This window comes from Myotis nattereri (genome assembly GCF_964212035.1).
Source record: "Myotis nattereri genome assembly, chromosome: 1".
NCBI classification, from domain to species: Eukaryota; Metazoa; Chordata; class Mammalia; order Chiroptera; family Vespertilionidae; genus Myotis; species Myotis nattereri.
Genome location: NC_138075.1, coordinates 40,780,767 through 40,803,811, shown reverse-complemented (window position 1 = coordinate 40,803,811; position 23,045 = coordinate 40,780,767). Strand labels below are relative to the sequence as shown.

Here is a 23,045-nt window from a genome sequence, read left to right as displayed (position 1 = left end):
TGCCTGATTAAAAACAGAAAACATAAGAATAAAGATGCTTTAAATTTTTTTAAAATATTAAGATTGTGGTCAAAATACTCTTTAAGTTCTTCAATATACTCACACAAGTACAGATGCACAGCAAAGATTAAAGTAAAAGTTAATAAATACCTGGTGTTCCAATGGCTCTTACATATGAAAATGCAATGTTTGCTTTTCCTTTCAGAGCATTTTCTATATTCTGAAGGTCTCCCAGGGTAGTAATATATTTTACTTCGTTAAAAAGAAGTGCACTAAAATAAAGAAATGTGATTAATAGGAAAATCTGGTATGAACTTAGTAATTTCATACATTATTTGTTGAGTAAATAAATAAACATAATTAAAAATGTAGTAAGAACCCAAGGATTTTAACACTAAACAAAAATCACTCCCTAAATCATTAGTCTGTCCCTGAGAACACTGACCAGGTATAGTTGTGAGAAATGGTGCTTATTTACCATTACAACCACCTCAATGAATTTAAGCTGTATTCACTAACTTGCTAGTCTGGTCAAATAATCCCTTACCGTTAGTTCTCTCCGGTGGAATACATTTGGACCCTTCCCACATCTAAAATGCAAGCTTCTTTCCATGGCCTATAAGGCTCTGCATGACCAACACCTTGTCAACTTCTCCAACCTCATTTTGTCCTAGCATTTCTCACGTCTATCACACTTTAGGCACACCTCAGGGCCTTTGCACACACAATTCTCTTTGCTAAAAGCTATTCCCTCTGCTGCTCCTCATACATCTGGTCTTTGAGAAGCCTTCTCTGTTAGTCCTATGTAAGTAGGTCTGTAGCATTTTCCTTTTTCATTTCACACTATTCCTTCCTAGTATTCATCACGACTTATAAATCCTATATAATAAAAGGCTAATATGCAAATTGTCACCTCGGGAGTTTGACCGACCTGGAGTCTGACCGCTCCCTATGACATGCATTGACCACCAGGGGGTGGCACGGAATGAAGGAAGGCCCCGGCCGGCGGCTGGCAGCCGGGAGAAGGAAGGCCCCAATCGGCCCTGATCACTGTCCAGGCCTAGGGACCCTACCCATACACGAATTTCATGCACCAGGCCTCTAATATTTATATATTTGTTTACTTATTTACCCCTTCCTCTCTCATTAAACTGTTAGCTTCATGAGGCAGGGACATTGCATATTTTATCACTATTTCCATAATAACTTAGAAAACAACCTAGTACACCCTAAGTAATTAATATTTGTTGAATGAGTGAAAGAAAAAGTAGGGTAGAATTTATTTATTCCAATTCTTCATTTGAAGAAATGCAAATTCAAAACACTGAAAAGCTTACTTACTCAGAAACCTTTATTGAATCAAGGAGTCAGAAACAGAACACAAAACAGATTTTCTCATCCCTAGTTCAGTGATCTTTCCACTTGACCATAATTCTTCCAAATCATATTTTCAATGTTTAAATCAGACTAATTGATCATATTTAGTCATCCAAAAAAATCTTCTTTATTTTCTACTTCCATATAAATTTTCTAACAATTCATTAAATCTCTGTGTGTGTGTGTGTGTTAGGCAAACTTTAAGGATCTTTAAAATTTGTTCAAAGTCCACATACTTAAATATATAAAGATTTACTCAATGATCTCCAACAAATTAGTCAAGCATGGTTTTCCTCTTATGGAAAACATGGCACTTTCCACTAATACTGCAGTTCTTAAACTCTTTGGCCTCAAGATACCTTAAAAACTATGAAACCTTAAAAATTATTGAGCTCCTCATTTTCTCAAAAAGTTAAAAATGGAATTCCCATTTGACCCAGTAATCCCACTTCTAGGAATATATCCCACGAAACCGGAAACACCAATCAGAAAGGATATATGCACCCCTACGTTCATAGCAGCACAATTTACAATAGCTAAGGTTTGGAAACAGCTTAAATGCCCATCAGCAGATGAGTGGATTAAAAAACTATGGTACATGCCCTGACCGGTTTGGCTCAGTGGATAGAGCATTGGCCTGCGAACTGAGGGGTCCCAGGTTCGATTCCGATCATGGGCATGTACCTTGGTTGTGGGCACATCCCCAGTAGGGGGTGTGCAGGAGGCAGCTGATCGATGTTTCTCTCTCATTGATGTTTCTAACTCTCTATCTCTCTCCCTTCCTCTCTGTAAAAAATCAATAAAATATATTTAAAAAAATAAAGTAAAATAAAAAACTATGGTACAGCTACACAATGGAAGACTACGCTGGTATAAAAAAAGAAGGACCTTTCACCATTTGCAACATCATGCATGGAAGTGGAGAGCATTATGCTAAGCGAAATAAATCAGTCAGAGAAAGATAAATATCACATGATCTCACTCATATGTGGGATATAATGATCAACATAAACTGATGAATAAAAATAGATCCAGAGACATGGTAGCACAGAACAGACCCTCCAACCTCAGAGAGAAGTCAGGGGAGGGGGGGTTAGAGATCACCATAAAGACCTGTATACATGCATATTAGCATAACCAATGGACACAGACACTGGCGTGGTGGGACTTGCCCTAGGGATGGGAGTGGCCTGGGGTGGGGGTGAGGGTCAGTCGAGGGAAAAGGGAGACATATGTTGAAAAGGAAAATGGGGGGAGGTGGGGCTTGCAACCTAGTTCAGTATCTGGTTAAAACTGTAGTCTTACTTCCCCACTCTGACTGACTTGGGCGGAGCTGTGGAGCATGCCCCCAGGGCCCCCCAACACTGACTTTGGTGGCACTGCAGCGACCCTCAGGGGCTCTCCACAAGAGGAGATATATAGGTCAGAGCCTCCCGATGAGTTCAGTTCAGGCTTTGGATCTGGAATTCTCCTGAACTAGTAGATCTGCAAAATACAAGTTAAACTTTCCTCCCCCAGAGTTCTGGCTGATCATTCTGCCGTGCATTCTGCCACAATGATGTAATACTTTAAACAATAAAAAAAAAAAAAAAAATTATTGAGCTCCTCAAAGAGCTTTTGTTTATATAGGTTACATCTACCAATAGTTGCCAAAATAGAAATTAAAACAGGAATTTAAAAATATTTGTTAATTATTTTTAAAATAATAAACACCATAAACACATAATAATAAACACATAAAATAATAAACACATGTTCATATAATAATACAATTTTCCAAAACAAAAAGAAAAAATTAGTGAAAAGAGTGGCATTGTTTTACATTTCTGCTAATCTCCTTAATATTGAACTAATAAAACATAGCTGGATTCTCATAGCTGCTTCTGCATTCAATCTGTTCTGACATCACACAACATATCACATAGCTTCTGGAAAGGGCACTTATAAAAGAATGAAAGTGAAAATAGCTAAATAATGTTTTAGTATTATTATAAAAGTACTGGAGGCTTGGTACACAAAATTCATGCACTGGGGGGGAGGGGGGTGTTCCCCCTCTGCCTGGCCTGTGCCCTCTCGGAAGTCTGGGAGCCTTTGGGGGATGTCCCGGAGGCAGGAGCGCTGCTGCGCTCACCAGCCGTGAACCCAGCTCAGGGCTTCTGGATGAATGGCACGCCCCCTGTGGGAGCGCACTGACCACCAGGGGGCAGCTCCTGCGTTGAGTATCTGCCTCCTGGTGGTCAGTGCATGTCATAGCAACCAGCTGTTCTGCCATTCGGTCAATTTGCATATTAGCCTTTTATTATATAGGACTGTGAGTTCAAGGACACCCTGACACCACTGCCCTAAATTACTCTGGCTTAAATATTGACTTTTTATTATAGATTTCTTCAACTTTTTTAAAGAAAATAAAACTTGATCTTCTGCAGTTCCCAGGGCTGTTTTGTTTTTTTAAAATAAATATTTACAGAGCAGTCTCACTATGTGCTAGATATTTGCACATCTTTTCATTTAAATCCTCAACAATATTCTTGGAATATTCTTTTTCAACACATACCAGTAACAGTCTGAGGGATTAAATGATCTGCTCCAGATCATACTGGTGGTCACTGGCAGAGCTGAGACTCGAAGCCAGGCCTTTAGACACGAAGGCCAGCACTTTTAAATTACTTTTTTACTGACCACTCGTGTAAATGGGAAACCAGGTGGAAAGAGAGGCAACTAATGAATGGCAATGGAGTGTTAGTGGCAATCTGGCCTATTAGTAGCTTATACTAGTACTTTTTGACTAACAAGTCCAGGATTCCTCTTGAGTTACTTCAAACCAACTAAAGCTGCCATCTAGTAAACATAATTGGACTTTGGGGAAATTATAGCCTTAGAAAAAATATTTTATTTTTATATTATAAAAATATTATATTCACCCTTTAGCCTCTACTGCTTTAGTAACTCTAATCTAGTATGTGCTTCAAAAATCAGATCTAGGAGAACAATCTCCCTAATCTTTTTCCCAAATAAGGACTGACAAATATCTAATCTAATAAAAGACAAAAAGGGTAATTAACCGTACCTCCGCTATGCTTCCCACTGGCTAATCAGCGCCATATGCAAATTAGGTGCCATCCAAGATGGCGGCTAATTTGCATACTGCAGGCAGGGCTGGCCAGCACCAGACGCCATCCGGGCCCGGTGCAGCCCTGGGCAGCGGGGCTTAGGCGGCAGAATTGCGTCACCTAAGCCCCGCGTGCCACCTAAGCCCCCGCTGCTAAGCCCCGCCCCCAGCCAGGACCCCCGTGTGCCGCCTAAGCCCCGCCCCCAGCTGGGACCCCCATGTGCTGCCTAAGTCCAGCTGCCAGCTGGGACCCCATTGTGGTCCCAGAGCAGGCAAGTGCAGAAGGCGGGTGGCTCCCAGGTGGGCCTGCTCCTGGGATCGATGGCAATCCCAGAGCAGGCAAGTGCGGAGGGCGGCCCACTCCTGGATGGGCCTGCTCCTGGGATCGCCATCGATTCCAGGAGCAGGCCCACCTGGGGCCACCCGCCTTCTGCACTTGCCTGCTCTGGGACCACAATGGGGTGTGTGTGTGTGTGTGTGTGTGTGTGTGTGTGTGTGTGTGCGCCATGGCGATCCCAGAGCAGGAAAGTTCCCCACAGGCAGCACCCAGCAGGGCCTGCCCCCGGTCTCTGAAGTTGTCCAGTGATCCATGAGCAGGAAAGCGTAGCCTGCAGGCAGCACCCCACCCTGGCCACAGCTCAAGGGAGAGAAAAACACACAGTGGAGGCCAGGAGCCTGAGAGATCAACACAGAGGGGCACCTGCTTCAAGCCTCCATGGTGTGGCTGGTGGCAGGCCCCCAGCAGACACACACACACACACACACACACACACACACACACACAGCGCCTGCTCTGAGCCTCCAATGCGGGTAGGGGCAGGCCCTCAGCGGACACATACACACACACACACACACACACACACACACACACAGGACGCCTGCTCCAAGCCTCTGCTGCCAGACTGTGGCTGTCAGTAGGACATCCACTGAGGGCTCCCGGACTGTGAGAAGGGCAGACTGGGCTGAGGGAACCCCACCCCCCAGTGCACAAATTTCATGCACTGGGCCTCTAGTAAATTAATAAAAGCCAGCACTTGGGGTGGCATTGCCACATGTCAGGAATAGTACTAAGCATTTTCTAAGTAGTGGTAGTTAATCAGTTTTGGGACTCCCTAGCTCTGAACTCCTTCCTGTCTTTTACCTTGAGAATTCCTAGCTTTCTAAGTCTTCACGGTGAACAAAGGCCTCCTCATAGAAGGGTTGAGCCCCTTCACAAAAGCTAAACAGTCAAACCTCATTTCTCAAATGTCTCCACTCTCAAACAATTTGGTTCTCAACCAAGTTGTTCACAGAAAAAATACCTGGATTATCGACCAAAACTCCAGTTTTCAATCTGACAACCCTTTTATGTTGATATCTCGGGATGACAAAAATCATCTCTCAGGCAATAAACAAAGGAGATAATGCTTTTGCTGCTGGCAGAAATCAAGGATTAGCACAATTTAAAAACATATAGAGGCCATTAAGAGTGCTAATGTTGCTAAGTATGTGAAAGTGCTCGTAAAACAACAATCACAGGCAAATGAATAGGTAGAAAAACTGTTGTAGACTGGATAAGTGAAAAGCAGTTAGCCAGTGATAGTATCTGCAAGGCAATTACATAGGAAAAATTCTTCAGTTTAAGGCTAGTAGGCTGTGATTTCATAAATTTAAGAAGTGTTTATTTCTAGATTAAGCAGTACATTAGACATGTACTGTATATAAAAATGTTAAAATAGAGAATCTTTTGGAGGTCTGGAACATATTAATTCAATTTACATTATTTCTAATGGGGAAAAATGATTCTGTTTTAGAACAAATCGCTTCTTGAACAGCCTTCCAGAATGAATTAGTTCGAAAACTGAAGGTCCACGACTGTATTATAGTAAACATCTTTCCCAAGTTCCCTACTGCAGGGCATGGCGACATGACCCATAATCACTTGCCTGACATTTTGGAGGAGCTAGTGATATAAAGAATCAGGACACTGTATAAGTATTTGATGGAGCAGTAGTGCAACAGTCAGCTTCAAAGGCAGCAGTGAGAGCAGTGCTGATGACAGCCCCAGAACATTCAACAGTAATGCCACAGTCCCCTCCACTCTAGTTCCCTGTCATGATCTTGACTTTAATTCAGAGCCGTATACTAGTAAACTGAGTCCAGTTCTCCAGCTCTCCGAGCGAGTCAGAGATTTCTTATATCTGCTCCAAATCCTTTCTGCTTAATCCAGTCAGACCCAGATTCTGGGGTTTATAACTAAGAGCACTCAGCAATGCGCTGTGTTTTGTTTCATTTTCATGGCAATCATCTGAGATCAGTACTATCATTAATTCCATTTTACAGATAAGGCCATGAGGCTTAGAGAGGTCACCTTGCCTCATGTCCAAAAGCTCGTTAAGTGGTCATTATTCATGAAGTAATAAAAAACAAAACTAATGGTACTCATAATCTAATGATCTCTATGACTTCCCCCAATGGCTTCCTAACTTTATCCTATATAATAAAAAGAAAATATACAAATCGACCGTCACTCCATCACAAAGATGGCGGCACCCACAGCAGAGGCAGGGGTTTCCCTAACACAAGATGGCTGCACCCACAGCGGAGGCCAAGTTCCCGTAACGAGCCTTAACAAGCAATCATCAGGGACCTGAGGCTGCGTCCCCCCACCCCCACACCCATGGGGCTTGACGGGGGACCTGAGGCTGTGGCCCCCTCCCGGTGCCAGGCTGGGGGACCTGAGGCTGAGCCCCCAGCATGGTGGGGCTTGACAGGGGATCTCAGACTGTGCCCCTAGCCCAGCAGGGCTTGATGGGGGACCTCAAACCATGCCCCCCGCTCCTGCTCAGTGGGGCTTGATAGGGGATCTCAAGCCGCGTCCCCCACCTGGCGGGGCTTGACATGGGACCTCAAGGTGTTCCCCCTGCCCTGGCACCAGGCCTCAGGCCATGCCCCCTGACCCAGGCTAGGGGACTTCAGGCTGCGCCCCCCAACCCTTGCTTCAGCCAGGGAACCTCAGGTCATGCCCCACACCCAGCGGGGCTTGACGGGGGACCTCAGGCCATGCCCCCCACCTGGTGGGACTTGACAAGGGACCTCAAGCCATGCATCCCGCTGGCCGGGTCTAAATCTAGCCCAATGGGGATGGAGCCGGCTAAGTCTGGGTCTCATGTGATTTCAATGCACACATGGGTGGGCAGGGACCCATGGTGCGCCCCAAACTCTGACAGGAGGAAGATTTTCATATACATTTTACTAATTTTCTTTCATCTCTGACACTTCTATTATAGAGAAAGGGCAAATAGCAATATTAAAATACTTCCTCTAATTAATCCCCTTATAATGTGCACGAATTTTGTGCATCAGGCCACTAGTTTTTTAATATTAACTTCCAGAACATGGGCATACCTAGGAAACTCTAGGACCCATTCCACAAGCCTATACTCCTTCACTCCAGTTGCAAAGAGGAGAAATACTAACACAGGGTTAAAGGAAAAGCCTGTCTTGGGATTTTCTTGCTCTAATGACTCAGTAAAACAGCCTGGGGCTATGCTGACATAGGAGCTCTTCCTGCCCCAGAAAGGCCTTCTTGTTCCTTGACATGCTTTTCCTGAGACTCTCCTATCACAACCATTAGATACATAAGAATTGAGTATGTCAGAAAAAAAAAAAAAGGAAATAAAAAGTCTACCTGTCCCTGCTTTCAGAGTAGCAGGCTGCTCAGCCTTTTTTCAGAATTTAAAAAAAAAAAATTCATATTATATTTCTATCATTATTCAAATTCTAAAAAAAACCAACAACGCACATAATAAAAAGGAAATGTTCCTTTCTATTTGCCATAGCAAAACCCCTGGGGGGCGGGGGGAGGAGATGGGAGGGAGTCACAGAGAGAGAGAAACAAATTACTTTTATCTAAATTAACTATATTGTGACTGGCCAGATCCATGTATAAAATAAAATATCCCAAAGTATTTTATTAATAAGCATTTTCTAAATTAATGCAGTTGAAAAAACAAACAGGTAGGAGTCACCTCTGCAATATGAGTTAAGAGTACAAGTAATAACAAAGTCCACAAACACCAGTTTTTGTCTTTTTGTCATACATTATACTGTACTAGAGGCCCAGTGCACAAAATTTGCACAAGCTTCACTCTGGCACCCGGGACCTGGGCTTCCCTCCGGCTGCCGGGAGGCACCTGGGACCAGGGATTCCCTCGTCTGGAAGGTCGTCCAGAAGGACGTCTCGTCTAATTAGCATATTACGCTTTTATTATTATAGATATTATCCTACTCACTTCTTATAAACAATCTTAGGGGCTTATAACACAAGACTTCCACTCCTCCCATTTCTTTTTGTTTAATATGTCTTTTACTGATTTTAGAGAGAAAGGAAATGAAAAGGGAGAGAGAGAGAAACATTGATGGGCTGCCCTCTACTTGCCCCCTTCTAGGGATTGAGCCCGCAACCTGGGCCTGTGCCCTGACTGGGAATGAAATGGAGGTCTCTAGGTTCATGGGACAATGCTCAACAAACTGAGCAACACCAGCCAGGGCTCTGCTCCTACCATTTCTAACAACAGGAAAGTGAAGCTTCCAATATCATGCATCACCAACCAATCTAATATTTTTTGAGCATCTAACGTATGTCATTCATGGTGCTATGCGCTGGTAGAAAGAATCTATATAAAAGGGGCACAATTTGCAGATATAACCATTACTACCAATTAACATAGAGCTGTGAGGAATTTAAATCCAAGACAAGTGGTTTCTTATTACAATTTCCCAGTAAAAAGTATATCATTATCACACAAGAACCCACCTGACAATACTGTGTAGGAATAAGCCTGATACAGATAAAGTAATGAACAACAGCACAAAAACTATTAAAGGACCAGTATGAGCACAGTTCAGGAGTTTTAGAAGAAGACAACTCTAAGAATAGCTTTTCCCAGAGGTTGTACAGTAACCTTTAGACTCAATACCCGGACTCGGCAATAATGTGTTTAAGAATAAAATATTAGTAGAAATATGATAGCTGAAAATAACTCCTATAATATTTGAAGTTCATATTATTATTATGAGCAGTATGTTAATTTAAAGGGAAATAAACCTTCCATTTTCTGAAAAAAATATTGTCCCAAGAATATCAAGTACCATATCTTAATGAAGAGTTAATGAGATTTCATTGTTTCTTACAGTACTAGATAACCTTTCCTTTTTGTATCAAGGGATGCCTTTCAGGAGTCAACAATGACTAGAAGAATGGCCTTTCTTTGCAACTGCTGCCTCATGGCAACTATCCCCAGCAACTATCACAGCATGAACTCACTTCTGACAGCACTGTGTGTGGCAGGAGCCAGCACTGTATGTGACCAGAACCATAGGTGGATATCTGAATTTGGGTTGCCCGTTTTTTGTTTTTTTTTGGCAAATGAGACTCTGCATTTATACAGAAAAAAAACAACTAACATTTGTAGAGCACCGGCTAAAATCCACAATGTATTTTCACATGCATCACCTTATTTGATCTTCACAATAATCACATGGGCAGCAATTATAACATTTAGAAATGAGGAAAACTAGAAATCAGAAGAGAAATCAGATCACATGAAGGAAGATGAAGGATGAGGTGCCTCAAATCCTCAGTAAATCCTGACTTCATGTATCATACAAGCTTCCAATCCACATTTGAGATTATAGTGACTTAGTCTCATATACCTCTAACTGATTTGCCTCAGACTGGTGAGACATATGGTATTCAACAAATAAAGACTACTTGCTACTTTAAATTTCTTTGTCTAAATATTACCTCCTTAATTCATCTAAACTAGAAGTAAAATTTTCCTCACATAGTTATCAAACCACTCAATTCCACCAGTTTTCACTATGCAAATTTTAAAAAACAGAGCTAAGAATTTTTAAAGTATAAATCCAAATTCTTATTTTAGGAGAAACCAAGATGGCGGCATAGGTAAACACCTGAAATTGCTGCCTCGCACAACCACTTCAAAACTACAACTAAAGACAAAACAGACATCACCCAGAACCACAGGAAAGCTGGCTGAGTGGAAATTCTACAACAAGAAGGAAAAAGAAAAGCACACTGAGACTCAGGAGGTGCAGAAGTAAAGTGCAGAGGTACAGAGGTGTGCACGCGGAAAGGGCTGGCAACAGAGGATGCCGGTGTCTTTTTCAATCTGGAGGGAGTCTCAAGCTCCCGACGGCCCTGACTCCAGTTCTGGGTGAGTCTCTGGGAACCCAGACTATTATGGGGAGAAACTGGACTGTCTGGCAGCGAGCAGAACTCGAGGGCAGCTTTCTCAGAGGTGCTTGCAGCGATTACCACGGGACACTGAGACTGGGGGCCTCTTAGGACAGGATTGAGGACCAGCCATAGCTGTTTGCTCCGCCATGTTGACTCCCTGAGACCCCGCCCCACCCAAGCTGTGAGAAGAGGCTTTTGCATATGAATGGGTTGGCCCATTGAGATCTAAAATTACCTAACAAACTGCAGCTGGGTCAGAGAGGACCAGAACATCCAAAAGAAGGCTCAAGGCCCCACAGCAGCTTGCATTGCTTCACAGCTGGGCCTCATCTGGGCAGCTCCAAACCCCAAACAAGGAAGAGGAATCTGCAGATCTCTCCATAGCTCCTGCTGGGTAGCCTCAGGCACAGGCTAAATTAGCACCTCCTTAGAGATCCAAGAGCCCGTGTACCTAGAGGTCAGAGTGGGACCATCCAGATTACAACTCCTCAGATTCATAAGGGACACACTCAGGGGGCAGACTCAGTGAGCACCAAAGCCCCACTGAAGCAAGTCTTGCCCCAGAAGGGTGTCTTCAGCACAGAAGTTCTCCCACTGTAGACACAGCTGATTCTCACAGACAATTGGCCTGGAGGTCAATTCCTCCCAGTGATACCAACAACAATCCAGGCTTAACTACAACAAGACTGTGCACACAGCCCACAAAGAGGTGCACCAAGAGTGTCCACCTCAGGTAATTGGGGAGGCTGACCCACTGAGCCCTATAGGACACCTAGCACACAAAGCCACTCTATCAACACAGGAAAGCTGCCAAAATGCGGAAACAAACAAACAGATCACAAATGACAGAAATCGAGGAAAGTGAACTACTGGATATAGAGTTCAAAACCATGGTTATAAGGTTTTTCAAGAATTTTCTAGAAACCGCCGATAAATTTAGTGAGACCCTCGAGGATATGAAAAAGAACCAACTAGAAATTAAGCATGCACTGACTGAAATAAAGAATAATATACAGAGATCCAACAGCAGACAAGAGGATCCCAAGAATCAAGTCAAAGATTTGAAATATGAAGAAGCAAAAAATACCCAACCAGAAAAGCAAAAAGAAAAAGGAGTCCAAAAATATCAAGATAGTGTAAGGAGCCTCTGGGACAACTTCAAGTGTACCAACATCCGAATTATAGGGGTGCCAGAAGATGAGAGAGAGCAAGATATTGAAAACCTATTTGAAGAAATAATGACAGAAAACTTCCCCTACCCAATGAAAAAAATAGACTTACAAGCCCAGGAAGCGCAGAGAACCCCAAACAAAAGGAATCCAAAGAGGACCACACCAAGACACATCATAATTAAAATGCCAAGGGCAAAAGACAAAGAGAGAATCTTAAAAGCAGCAAGAGAAAGAAACTCAGTTACCTACAAGGGAGTACCCATACGACTGTCAGCTGATTTCTCAGCAGAAACTATGCAGACCAGAAGGGAGTGGCAAAAAATATTCAAAGTGATGAATGCCAAGAACCTACAACCAAGATTACTTTATCCAGCAAAGCTATCATTCAGAATTGAAGGTCAGATAAAGAGCTTCACAGATAAGAAAAAGCTAAAGGAGTTCATCACCACCAAACCAGTATTATATGAAATGCTGAAAGGTATTCTTTAAGAAGAGGAAGAAGAAAAAAGGTAAAGATAAAAATTATGAACAACAATTACATATCTATCAACAAGTGAATCTAAAAATCAAGTGAATAAAAAATCTGATGAATTGAGTAAACTGGTGAATAGAATCAGGGGCATAGAAAGGGAGTGGACTGACAATTCTCAGGGGAGAAAGGGGTGTGGGGGGTGTGGGAAGAGACTGGACAAAAATCGTACACCTATGGATGAGGACAGTGGCGGTGGGTAAGGGCAGAGGGTGGGGTGGGAACTGGGTGGAGGGGAGTTTTGGGGGGGAAAAAGAGGAACAACTGTAATAATCTGAACAATTCAACAAAGACAAATTCTTATTTTAATTTAAATTCCATTTATTTTTCAAATTGGTAACATCTTTATATGGTTCAAACCACAATAGATAACCAAAAAAGCTGATAAGTTAAGCCCTGGCCAGTGTGGCTCAGTTGGTTGGACATCGTCCTGTGCACCAAAAGGTCATGCCCAGGTTGTGGCTTAATCCCCAGTGGGAAGCGTGCAGGAGGCAGTCAATCAATGTTTTACTCTCACATCCCTGTTTCTTTCTCTCTCTCTCCCTTCCTCTCTTTCTAAAAATCAATTTTAAAATATTTATTTTTAAAAGCTGATGTGTTAAGAATCTACCTACAACTCCTTCCCCCATCCCAACTTCCCCATTCCATTACTGTAAATCAATATCATGTTTCTTGTAAAACTCTGAAGACAAATCTTCCCTGGATTTCTCAGTGTTCTCTATTAGAAGGCAATCTTCCCTGGATTTCTGTGTTCCCATACAATCTAAACCTCCTCAACATGAAAACTGGTATCTCACAATGACTCCTTTTCACATTATAGAAGTATCACATGATCTCACTTATATGTGGAATCTAATGAACAAATAAACTGACAAACAAAATAGATCCAGAGGCATGGAAGCATGCAACAGAAACTCAGAGGGAAGGGCGGGAGAGAGATTAACCAAAGAATTTATATGCATATATGCATAATCCAAAGACACAGACAATAGTGCAGTGAAGGCCTGTGGGGAGGGCGGGTGGGTGGACAGGAGTGGGGTGGAAAGGGTCAATGGGAGGGGAAAAGGGGACATCTGTAATACTTTCAACAATAAAGATAAAAAAAATTTTTTAAAGCTAAGTAAATAAGTAAGTAAATAAAGTTATTTGTCTCCTTTTCTCTGGAGTCATTCAAAGTATAATAAAACCTTTCTTATCTTCCCCAGAGACATAGGCTTATAATATTGAAGGGTTCAGACCTTCCTGGGCTGTCTCACCAGAGAATTTGTTTACATCCCAGAGAAAAAGATAAATACTCTGTCTCTCCAGAGTAAATGTGCCAGCTCCTGTCGATTCATAATTTCCGAGTTCTTTTTCTCCAAAGTTCGCTATAAGTACAGGTGTAAGCATATGGTTCTCACCCTTTTGCTCTGTGCAGAACTGGAAATAGGGATCTAGTATACCAAGTTACCCTGGCCACTGGCTGTGTAGTCTGATTTCTGATTCAGAGACCTGTTGTTTCTGCAAGTATCTATGCAGGTTGGGTAACATCTGAGACCCTTCAGAGTGTTGGACTTACCCCTTTCTTACATACATGGTACTCTGCTATACTCTGAACCAGTGGTTCTCAACCTTCCTAATGGCGCGATCCTTTAATACAGTTCCTCATGTTGTGGTGACCCCCAACCATAAAATTATTTTCGGTGCTACTGCATAACTGTAATTTTGCTACTGTTATGAATTGTAATGTAAATATCTGATATGCAGGATGTCTTTTCAGGGGTCGCGACCCACAGGTTGAGAACCACTGAAACACTTGATTTATCCACTTACTGTATTCTGAAAAATCAATGTGAGAAAATTTTAATAGACCATTTAGTACATTTTAATCAATGATATTGTAGGAATATTTTAAATAACCTATAAAAAATTGCCCATAATGATCCAAATATATATAATTCCTTAAAAATTTAGTGTAAAGATTACCTTAAGTATATACTTATTTTTCTGTTATCAGAGTTTACTAACTTAATTTTTCTCCAATTGCATTTTTGTATATTCTGAGAATAAGAAATTATCTTAAACCTTGATCTTTCCAGTTGACAAAGAAGCAAATTTCAAGTATAATTGTGGATCACTGAGACCAATTGTGGTCTCAATCAAAGCATTCTACATAAAGAACAAATTTAAGTGGCAAGGCAAGTAAAGCAATATATTCTAAATGTAAACTTTCAGTTCAGATACAAGTGTTCTGAAAAATATAGTAAATAAAAATGAGGCTACTGCCTCTTTGGAATACTACTTGACATTTATCCCACCCTCCCCCTTAAGTTTCTTCTTCTCCTAAGTGTTGGTATTGTCCTAGAACCCTGGATGTTAACAACACTTAGGTCTGTACTTCCCAGGGGCTCAAGTTCCTACAGCTGTATACTTGAGACTCAGTTATGATGGGCATTTGTCTTGTTAAATTAGATTATCTTCTGAAAATTTGCTCTTCCTTGCCTACTCAGATGGTGGTCAGATTAGATTTATAGTAGAATGAGGTGGGAAAAAGGAGATCAGGGACTAAAGTTTGTCATTTTGCTGATTACCAAATTAACTATCAGCAAGTCCCCTTAACTTCACCTCCTAAGCATTAAAAAGAAAATCTCCTCTTTGCTCTCTCTACTCCACTCCCTAGATTGTACAAAGGAGACACAAAAGTTTCTCCATGTTCTTGGAGCTCCACGAAGCTGTCACATTCACTAGAAAGAGCACTCCAGTACTAATTTAATCACATCACCTGCCTTCCTGCAGCCCTCCGTTGAGCAATCAGGTGTTGCTCAATTAGGACAACAAGCCAAGCTAAAGGTAACAATCCAGCATTTATTCACTTACTGCGACAGTGCAAGCAAGAGGCAGAGAGAGGCACCAGCTCCAGAATGTTTCATTCCCTTCCCTGCCATGGAACAGCCCCAAGCGAGAGGCAAGTGCTCAAAGCTCAGATGCAAGCTGTCATCACATTCCAAGGAACACCAAACAGAAGGCTCCTGCCTCTTTACGGAATGTCGGGCTGGGGTGAAGGAGAGAGGGAAGGGCTAGGAGTGGGAAGGGAAAAGCAGACCTAAGAGGCTCTTATCAGAAGTACCTGCGAGGTGCCTCAGTTAAGGTCCCTGATGATGAAGCCTGGACTGGAGACAACTGGGCTAGGAATGTAGGTGTACACAAGGGCATGTTTGGCCTAAGGGACTGCCAGGGATGGAGGAGGGGCCTGGGTCCTTGACCTCGATTTTCTCTAGAAAACTGCAATGCACGGGCTGTGTGCCAGGTCTGGTGTGGACAGGGCACTTCCCCCTCTGAGGCCTGCCAGGCAAAGCCTTGTAATTGCACATGGTGGGTCTGAAAGATGACACAAGGATTCTGAGGTGGAGCTGGACTCCTCACCCTTCAGTGGCTTTCCAGAAGCCTAAACTTCTTCGCATGGTAAACAAACATCCTTTCATCTGGCGCCGGGCCTACTTCTCTGCCCTCATCCCCTGCTTCACATTTGATACTCCAGTAAAACCTATGCTTTCCAAGCTATTCTTACCTCTATGCCTTTGCTCACACAGTTCCCACTATTTCCCCGCCTTCCATTTCTTCACCAAGCAAACTCCTTATGCTTTCAGACTCATCCCCAGTGCCACTTCCTTCAGGGAGGCTTCTTAGTAAAAATATCCACCCTCATTCTAGACAAAACTATTCCCTACCCTGGGGGTCCATAAGCCCCTATGCATACATACTAGTACTTCTATTTCACTTACCACATCATATTTTGTTTATATATATCTCTGCAACAAAATGCTAAACTACTAGAGAACAAAAGCCACACCCTATTCTATTTTGAATCCCCAGTGTCTAACAGGTATTTGGCACATGGGAGAAACATGGGGAATAATCTCTGAGGAATTAGTGTTCTATACATCAGCATTAGCACGGCACAGGGAACAGGACACCCCCACAGGATTGCATGACATAAGCTCCACAGGCTAGCCAGTTCAGAGAACAGGGTCCCCAGCATGGACAGACACGCCACATCTAAGGCCCAATTGTTGTCAAAATCTCCTGTTATCAGATTATCCAAGGTGCACCTGCAGCTCCAGGATTTGCTGTCAAACTTATCAACGACAATATTATCTGCCCTTCTCCCATCCCTCAAAGAATCTTCCTTGTTTCTTCAACCTCATTTCTGGATCAAAGACAGTCATCAGGTATCTATTGTATTACAAATATCACATCTATTACTTGGCCATTTTGCTAAGCTTTTTATGACCCTCCCTCCTCAGGAGACCCCTTCTCTATCTTCTTCTAAGGCAGTCCACCAGCTATGTGGCATTCCTTCTTCAAAAGGCCATCTTTCATTCCTTATAATTGGCTGCTTAACCTAGAGGCCTCAGGATCCTTGGTGGTTAGGATCCTTTCCAAAGACCTTTCGATAATATATTATGAGTATTGGAACATTTAAAAGTATCCATTTGCAAAGTGATAAACATGACTTTTCACCCATATGTTTTAAGTTTCCTGTAATTTAACTTGCACCCAATATTTCTGGGAATCCAGTCAGACAAGAAAGGAACCAAGTGGAAGACAAAGATAGCCAATGTCAGCAAAGATCTTAGTTGGTAACAGGCCTACAACAAGGTTAAATTGGGAATGTTTATGTAAACTCATGTCCTTAACAAAGGAGAATACCAGACTACATTCAGAAGTAAATTGCAGGTAGGCCTGAATCTCAGGCCTAAAGACTCCATGCCAGAGAAGTTAACTTAAATTCACTCTCTCTCTCTCAATAAACATTCAAGTATGGGCTGGGATTATTTGAACTCTTTCTGCATTTACTGAGCAGGCACAGAGCTACAGACTCAGGCTGGGTGAGAAGGATGCTAGACACTAAAAATACTACTGAGAATAGCAAACATGAGCTTCTTACCTGGTAAAATCCTCACTACTCAGGTAGAATCAAAAGCAAAAGCAATAGTATGACCCATGTAGTTGTGCTGTATCACCTCCAATTTTTATTCAGAGTACCTACATGTTTCTGTATTGTTTGACATTTAAGAAATTTTATATCCTCTATGTGGGAAGACAGTCCAGCAATTTATATGAAATTGATGCCTACCAATATAATGTTAAAACTGTAAAATATTTTAATGGATCATGGTTGTCTAAAATGAAATCACTAGATAACTAATAAATAAAGAAGTGAATGGGTAACCCTTTTACTTACAAGAGAACATGAGCAATGATGGCATTCTCGTCGAACAAGGTATCAGTAGGGAATTCTCTCAGTAATATGTTGCCTCTGTAAAAAGTTTGAAAAAGTATTACAGAAATAGTTCCTTGGCATTCCACTTACTTGTTTCTCTAATATACGACTGTAAATTCTTTAATGTTAGAGACTGTGTGTCTTATCTACTATGCACCTACCAAAGTGCTGGCCATAATATACACTCAAATATTTATTGAATATATACTAATAACTATGTCAACTTTGAAAAGCTTAGGCCCTGGGTTTAACAAAAAGACTGGGGAATAAACATGAGTCCAAACAGAGTTTCCTACCAACCTCCCTGTCACGTATATACAGATACCCCAAATTGGGCTGGGAAGGAGGCAAGTAGGAGAAAGAAGTGTCCTCAAGCAGTGGGTTCTTGAGGAGACAGATTCTCTCCCCATTTCCCAGGCCAAATCCCAAGGGTTTGAGGACAGAGTTCTGAGAAACCTCAGTTTAGCAGACCCAAGTGCAGAGGAATCTGTACCCTGGACACTGGCAGATCCCTCAAAAATAAAGTATGTACATTTATTTCAAAATATGGCCTGACCTATTTAAAACCCTAAGTTTTCTCCTTTTTAAAAATGTTTTTATTTATTTTAGAGAGAAAGAGGAAGGGAGAAGGAGAGAGAGAAACCGATTGGTTGCCTCTTACCCACACCCTACTGGGGATGGAGCCCCAACCCAGGCATGTGCCCTGACCAGAATCAAAGTGCCCACCTCTTGGTGCACAGGAAAATGCCCAAACAACTGAGCCACTCTGGCCAGGGCGAAACACTAAATTTTCTAAGTGTTGGCATGCCAGGCATTTGTAATAGAAGTTTACATAAGATTCTCATGTAAAACTAGGTATTATTCTCATTTTATAGATAAGGAAGCAGGTAACAAATCTATTACCTGGACTTTTTTGCTAAACTTCATATGACAATCCCCCCCCCACCCCCCCATGGCATACAACTTTATTCTGGACTAGTGATATTTTATGTACTTGAATATTCTAAATGTATACTTTTATATTTGTCCATTGCACTCAAAATAATAGTTTACCTGAATAAATAAGCTTTCATCAAATCCTTTTCTTTTCCACAGTATCTTGATGTTTCTTCTTTGACACAATTAACCTTTAAAAGATAACATTTAAAGTTTAGAGTGTATCAAAAGGTAACAGTTTCTTGCTTAGGGAAACAAGAAAGAAAATGAAACATTACCATTTGTCTCCACATTTTTTTTTATTTTACTTTTCTTTCTGATTTGTGTCCCATAATTGCTCACATATTCAAGTGCTTGAGGTAACTCAGAAAGAGGAACTGTTTCTATACCTAAGAGTTATATTTAATTATACCTAAGATTTTACATTTAATTCAATCTTGTGGAGCAGTCAGAAGGTAACCAGGCAGAAAGGGAAGGAAACATTTAAAGCAGAACAAAAGTCCTGAGGGAAAGCCAGGAAGCACAGTAGTGAGTGGTAAATTGAGCCCATGGAAGCACCTCAGTAGCCAGCACACAGGGATAGCAGATACGGGTGGTTTCTTACCCCAAATCCATCCTCCCCTTTGGTTTTACTAAAGGAACTTCACTAAAAGCAAATCTCTCATAAAAGTCTCTTTCAGATGCCCAACAGGTAAGGATGGCTAAACAGTATTAGGAGAAGTCACTGGGTTGGGATTCTTGGAAGGCTCTTAAAAGAGGATTTACTGATATTCTTGCTCTTCCCACTTCTTCCTGACAAAACACAGACAAGATAGCTAGAACAGCAGTAGTAATCACGGACCACAAGGCATTTTTAGAGAAGAAATCCTTGCTAAAGATGGTGCATCAAAAAGAATAAACCTAAGACCCTGATGATGCCTGAGCGGCCACAACAGCCCTTGATAGCTTACAATCAGGACTCGATATGAAAAATACAAGGACAATCCTGGTAGCAACATGAAGATTAAATGAAAGGCATCAGAGCACAGAGATAAGGAGGCAGGTTAAAAGAATCACATCAGTATAGGTCAAGGATGACAGGGATCTGAAGTAAAACAGAAAAGATTCAAGAGACTTTTCACAAATATGGTAAGTAAAACTAGGGAAAAAACTGAGCATGTATAAGCAGCATGAGCTAGAGGTGGAAAAGGAAGGAAATAAAAAAGGTTACTAGATGGGGCAAAGAGGTACACACCAACATAACTTACCAAGACTAATTCTAGAAGAACAGTGACTTTGCTTTGGATTTTGTTAGTTTGGGGGATTTTTTTTTTTAAATATATTTTTATTGACTTCAGAGATGAAGAGAGAGAGAGAGAGAAACATCAATGAGAGAGAATCATTGATCAGCTGCCTCTTGCACATTCCCCACTGGAGATCAAGCCCACAACCTGGGCATGTGCCCTTGACCAGAATTGAACCTGGGACCCTTCAGTCCACAGGCTGACGCTCTATCCACTGAGCCAAACCGGCTAGGGCTTGGGGGATTTTTCTTAAGATGAGTTTTTGTTGGTGGTGGTGTTCAATTTAATTTTAAGAGAGTTTGAGGAATCAGAATAACAATTAGGGAAGCTACATTTGTGTTGTTTTTTAAGTGTTACAAAAGGAGAACTGATACTCAGAAAAGATATCAGGAATAGAGAATTAGAATTAAAAGTCAGATTATAGCCATAAGCAGAAAAGAGTAAATTTTTTTTTAATATATTTTATTGATTTTTTACAGAGAGGAAGGGAGAGAGATAGAGAGCCAGAAACATCGATGAGAGAGAAACATCGATCAGCTGCCTCCTGCACATCCCCCACTGGGGATGTGCCCGCAACCAAGGCACATACATGCCCTTGACCGGAATCGAACCTGGGACCCTTGAGTCCGCAGGCCGACACTCTATCCACTGAGCCAAACCGGTTTCGGCAGAAAAGAGTAAATTTTAATGTAAATAATTTTAAAAGAATGCTTAAAAGTCAGAGCATAGGGATAGTTAGCATTATGACAATAGATTTTTCCATTCATCCATTCAACAGATATTTGAACACCTACCATATGTCAGTCACTGTTCTAGTCAATGGGGGTACAGTTAAGTTGCAAATAAAAAACTTTATCTTTAGAACTTACATTCTAAAAGTAGAGACAGATAATTTTTTAAAATTAAATAATATGTAATGTTAAATGCTATAAAAAATATTAAGTGTGTGACAGGACATTTTAGGAATCAAGGAAGGCTTCTCTGAAGTGGTGACATTTGAACAAAGAACCGAAGCAATGGAGTGAAACATACAAATATGTAAATATGTGGAAGACATGAGTTCTAAGCAGAGTGGGAAAATACAAAGGACTGTGGAAAGAACACATGTGGCAGGCTCAAGTAACAGAAAGATGACCAGTATGTGTAAGGAACACACTGAACAAGGTGGGGGAACAGAAAATCAGATAAGAGAGGAAGTGAGTGTCCACAGATTTTATCGTAACTGTAATGGGAAGCCTTTCTGGGAGGGTATCAAGGTAACCTGAACACATTTCACTTACATGTGAAGAGTTGAGTGAGACAAAAGTGAAAACAGAAAGACCAATTGTTAGAAGGCTATTATGGTTTCCCAGATGAGTCTGATGATGCTTTGGATGAAGAAGGAATAAAACTGAAGGCACAGGAAGTAGTCAGATTTGGAGAGTTTTGATAGTAGAAACTAAAGGAATTATTGATGGTTATAATGGAACTACAAGTCAAGGTTAACTCAAAGGTTTTCTGTTTTTAAATCTACATTGATATAATAATACTAGAGGCCGGGTGCAAGAATTCGTACACAGGTGGGGTCCCTCGGCCTGGCTGGCGATTGGGGCCTATGGGGGCTGGCAGGCCGGGGAGGGACTACAGGAGGGCCGCAGGGCATGTCCAGCTCGCTCACCCAGTCCCGATCAGCTGGACCACAGTGCCGGGAGCCGGTCCATCCTTGCTGTTTCAAAGGACCTGGCATATATGGCATACTGTTCTTAAAATGTTTGCTCACCTTCTTGGCACTATGTGTTTTAACCATGGTCTCTGAGAAAGGTTGTTTCCCCAGGTAGGGATTTTCCCCTGAAGTTAGGGAGGGAATAAAACCTCTTAACTAAGTGCCAGGTGGGTAATTAATCACTTTAACTACAAACAATCATGCTTAAGCTACATAATCTTTACTCCCTGGAATGGAGATAAGAAACGCCCTAACCTTTGGACTAGAGATTGATAGGATTGGAATCAACTGGAATAAATACAGATGTAACAACACAGAACTTAGAAGACAGAACCAAGAAGACAGAACCTACACAGAACCTAGAGACAGAAGAACTTCGCTGGAGAGAACATGGCAAAAGATCCTGGACAGAAACTGGCCTCAGAACCTAGAGACAGAACCTAGCGAGAAAACATGGCAAAAGATCCTGGACTGAACCTGACTACAGAAATTGGCAAGAGAACCTGACTAGAACCTGGTGATTGAACCTGGCTGGAGAACCTGGACAGAACCTGGCTGGAGAACCTGGCTGGAGAACCTGGAGAACCTAGCAAGAGAACATGGACACAGAACCTGGCTGAAGATCCTAACCAGAACTTCGCTGGAGATCCTGACCAGAACTTGGCTAGAGATCCTGGCTAGGCTGCTGATCAACTGAACGCTGTCTCCGTGTCATTCCTTCTTCGCCGACTCCGTCCACACCTTTGGGGACCCCTGGACCCGCTGGGGTTGGACCCCAGCACCACAGCAGCAAGCTAACCTAAGGTCGGAGCATCTGCCCCCTCGTGGTCAGTGCACATCATAGCGACTGGTCAAGCAGTAAACTGAATGGTTGACCAATCAGTCGGACACTTAGCATATTATGCTTTATTATATAGGATAGCTATACCAGCTTTCATTAGGTTATCATTTCATGATATATCTTTTTCCTTCATTTACTTTGAAGATTTCTGAAGCCTTTATTTTAAGATGCATTTCTAAATAGCATCAGTTGGGTTTGGTTATTATACCCAGCTTAATAATTTTGGTCTTAATTGGAACATTTAATCCATTGATATTAGTGTTTTCTTCATCTACCTCTGCCTCCTGAAATCTTAACTTTTGAGGACAATCTCAAGATGCTACTTTTTATGAAGTCTTTCCCAATGCCATACATGACCTTCTATTTCAACAATGAGATATGAGCTCTCTTTCCTTTTAACCACTATGGCATATTATTTGTATCTCTTTTATTATAATTGGGTTCTGCTATTTATTAAAATGATTTGAAACTGTGTTTTATCCTTCCTATTTAGAATATAAAGTATCCAAAGAAATAGACTGGGTCTTAATCATTTTTTTATCCAATAGGCTAAATATAGTGAGCTAATTTTAATTTCATAAACATTTAC

General features: G+C 41.7%; 1 protein-coding gene across 1 annotated transcript in view; it reads right to left on the bottom strand.

The window, feature by feature from the left end:
- TXNDC16 (thioredoxin domain containing 16) overlaps positions 1 to 23,045 on the bottom strand; it is a 93,475-nt gene that overhangs the window by 57,750 nt on the left and 12,680 nt on the right. Inside the window, exons 5-7 of the mRNA XM_081113230.1 lie at positions 18,748 to 18,821; positions 17,656 to 17,730; positions 151 to 272 (exon numbers count right to left, since the gene is read on the bottom strand). Of these exons, the coding sequence (XP_080969356.1) occupies positions 151 to 272; positions 17,656 to 17,730; positions 18,748 to 18,821 (271 nt within the window). The remainder of the gene's footprint in view (positions 1 to 150; positions 273 to 17,655; positions 17,731 to 18,747; positions 18,822 to 23,045) is intronic.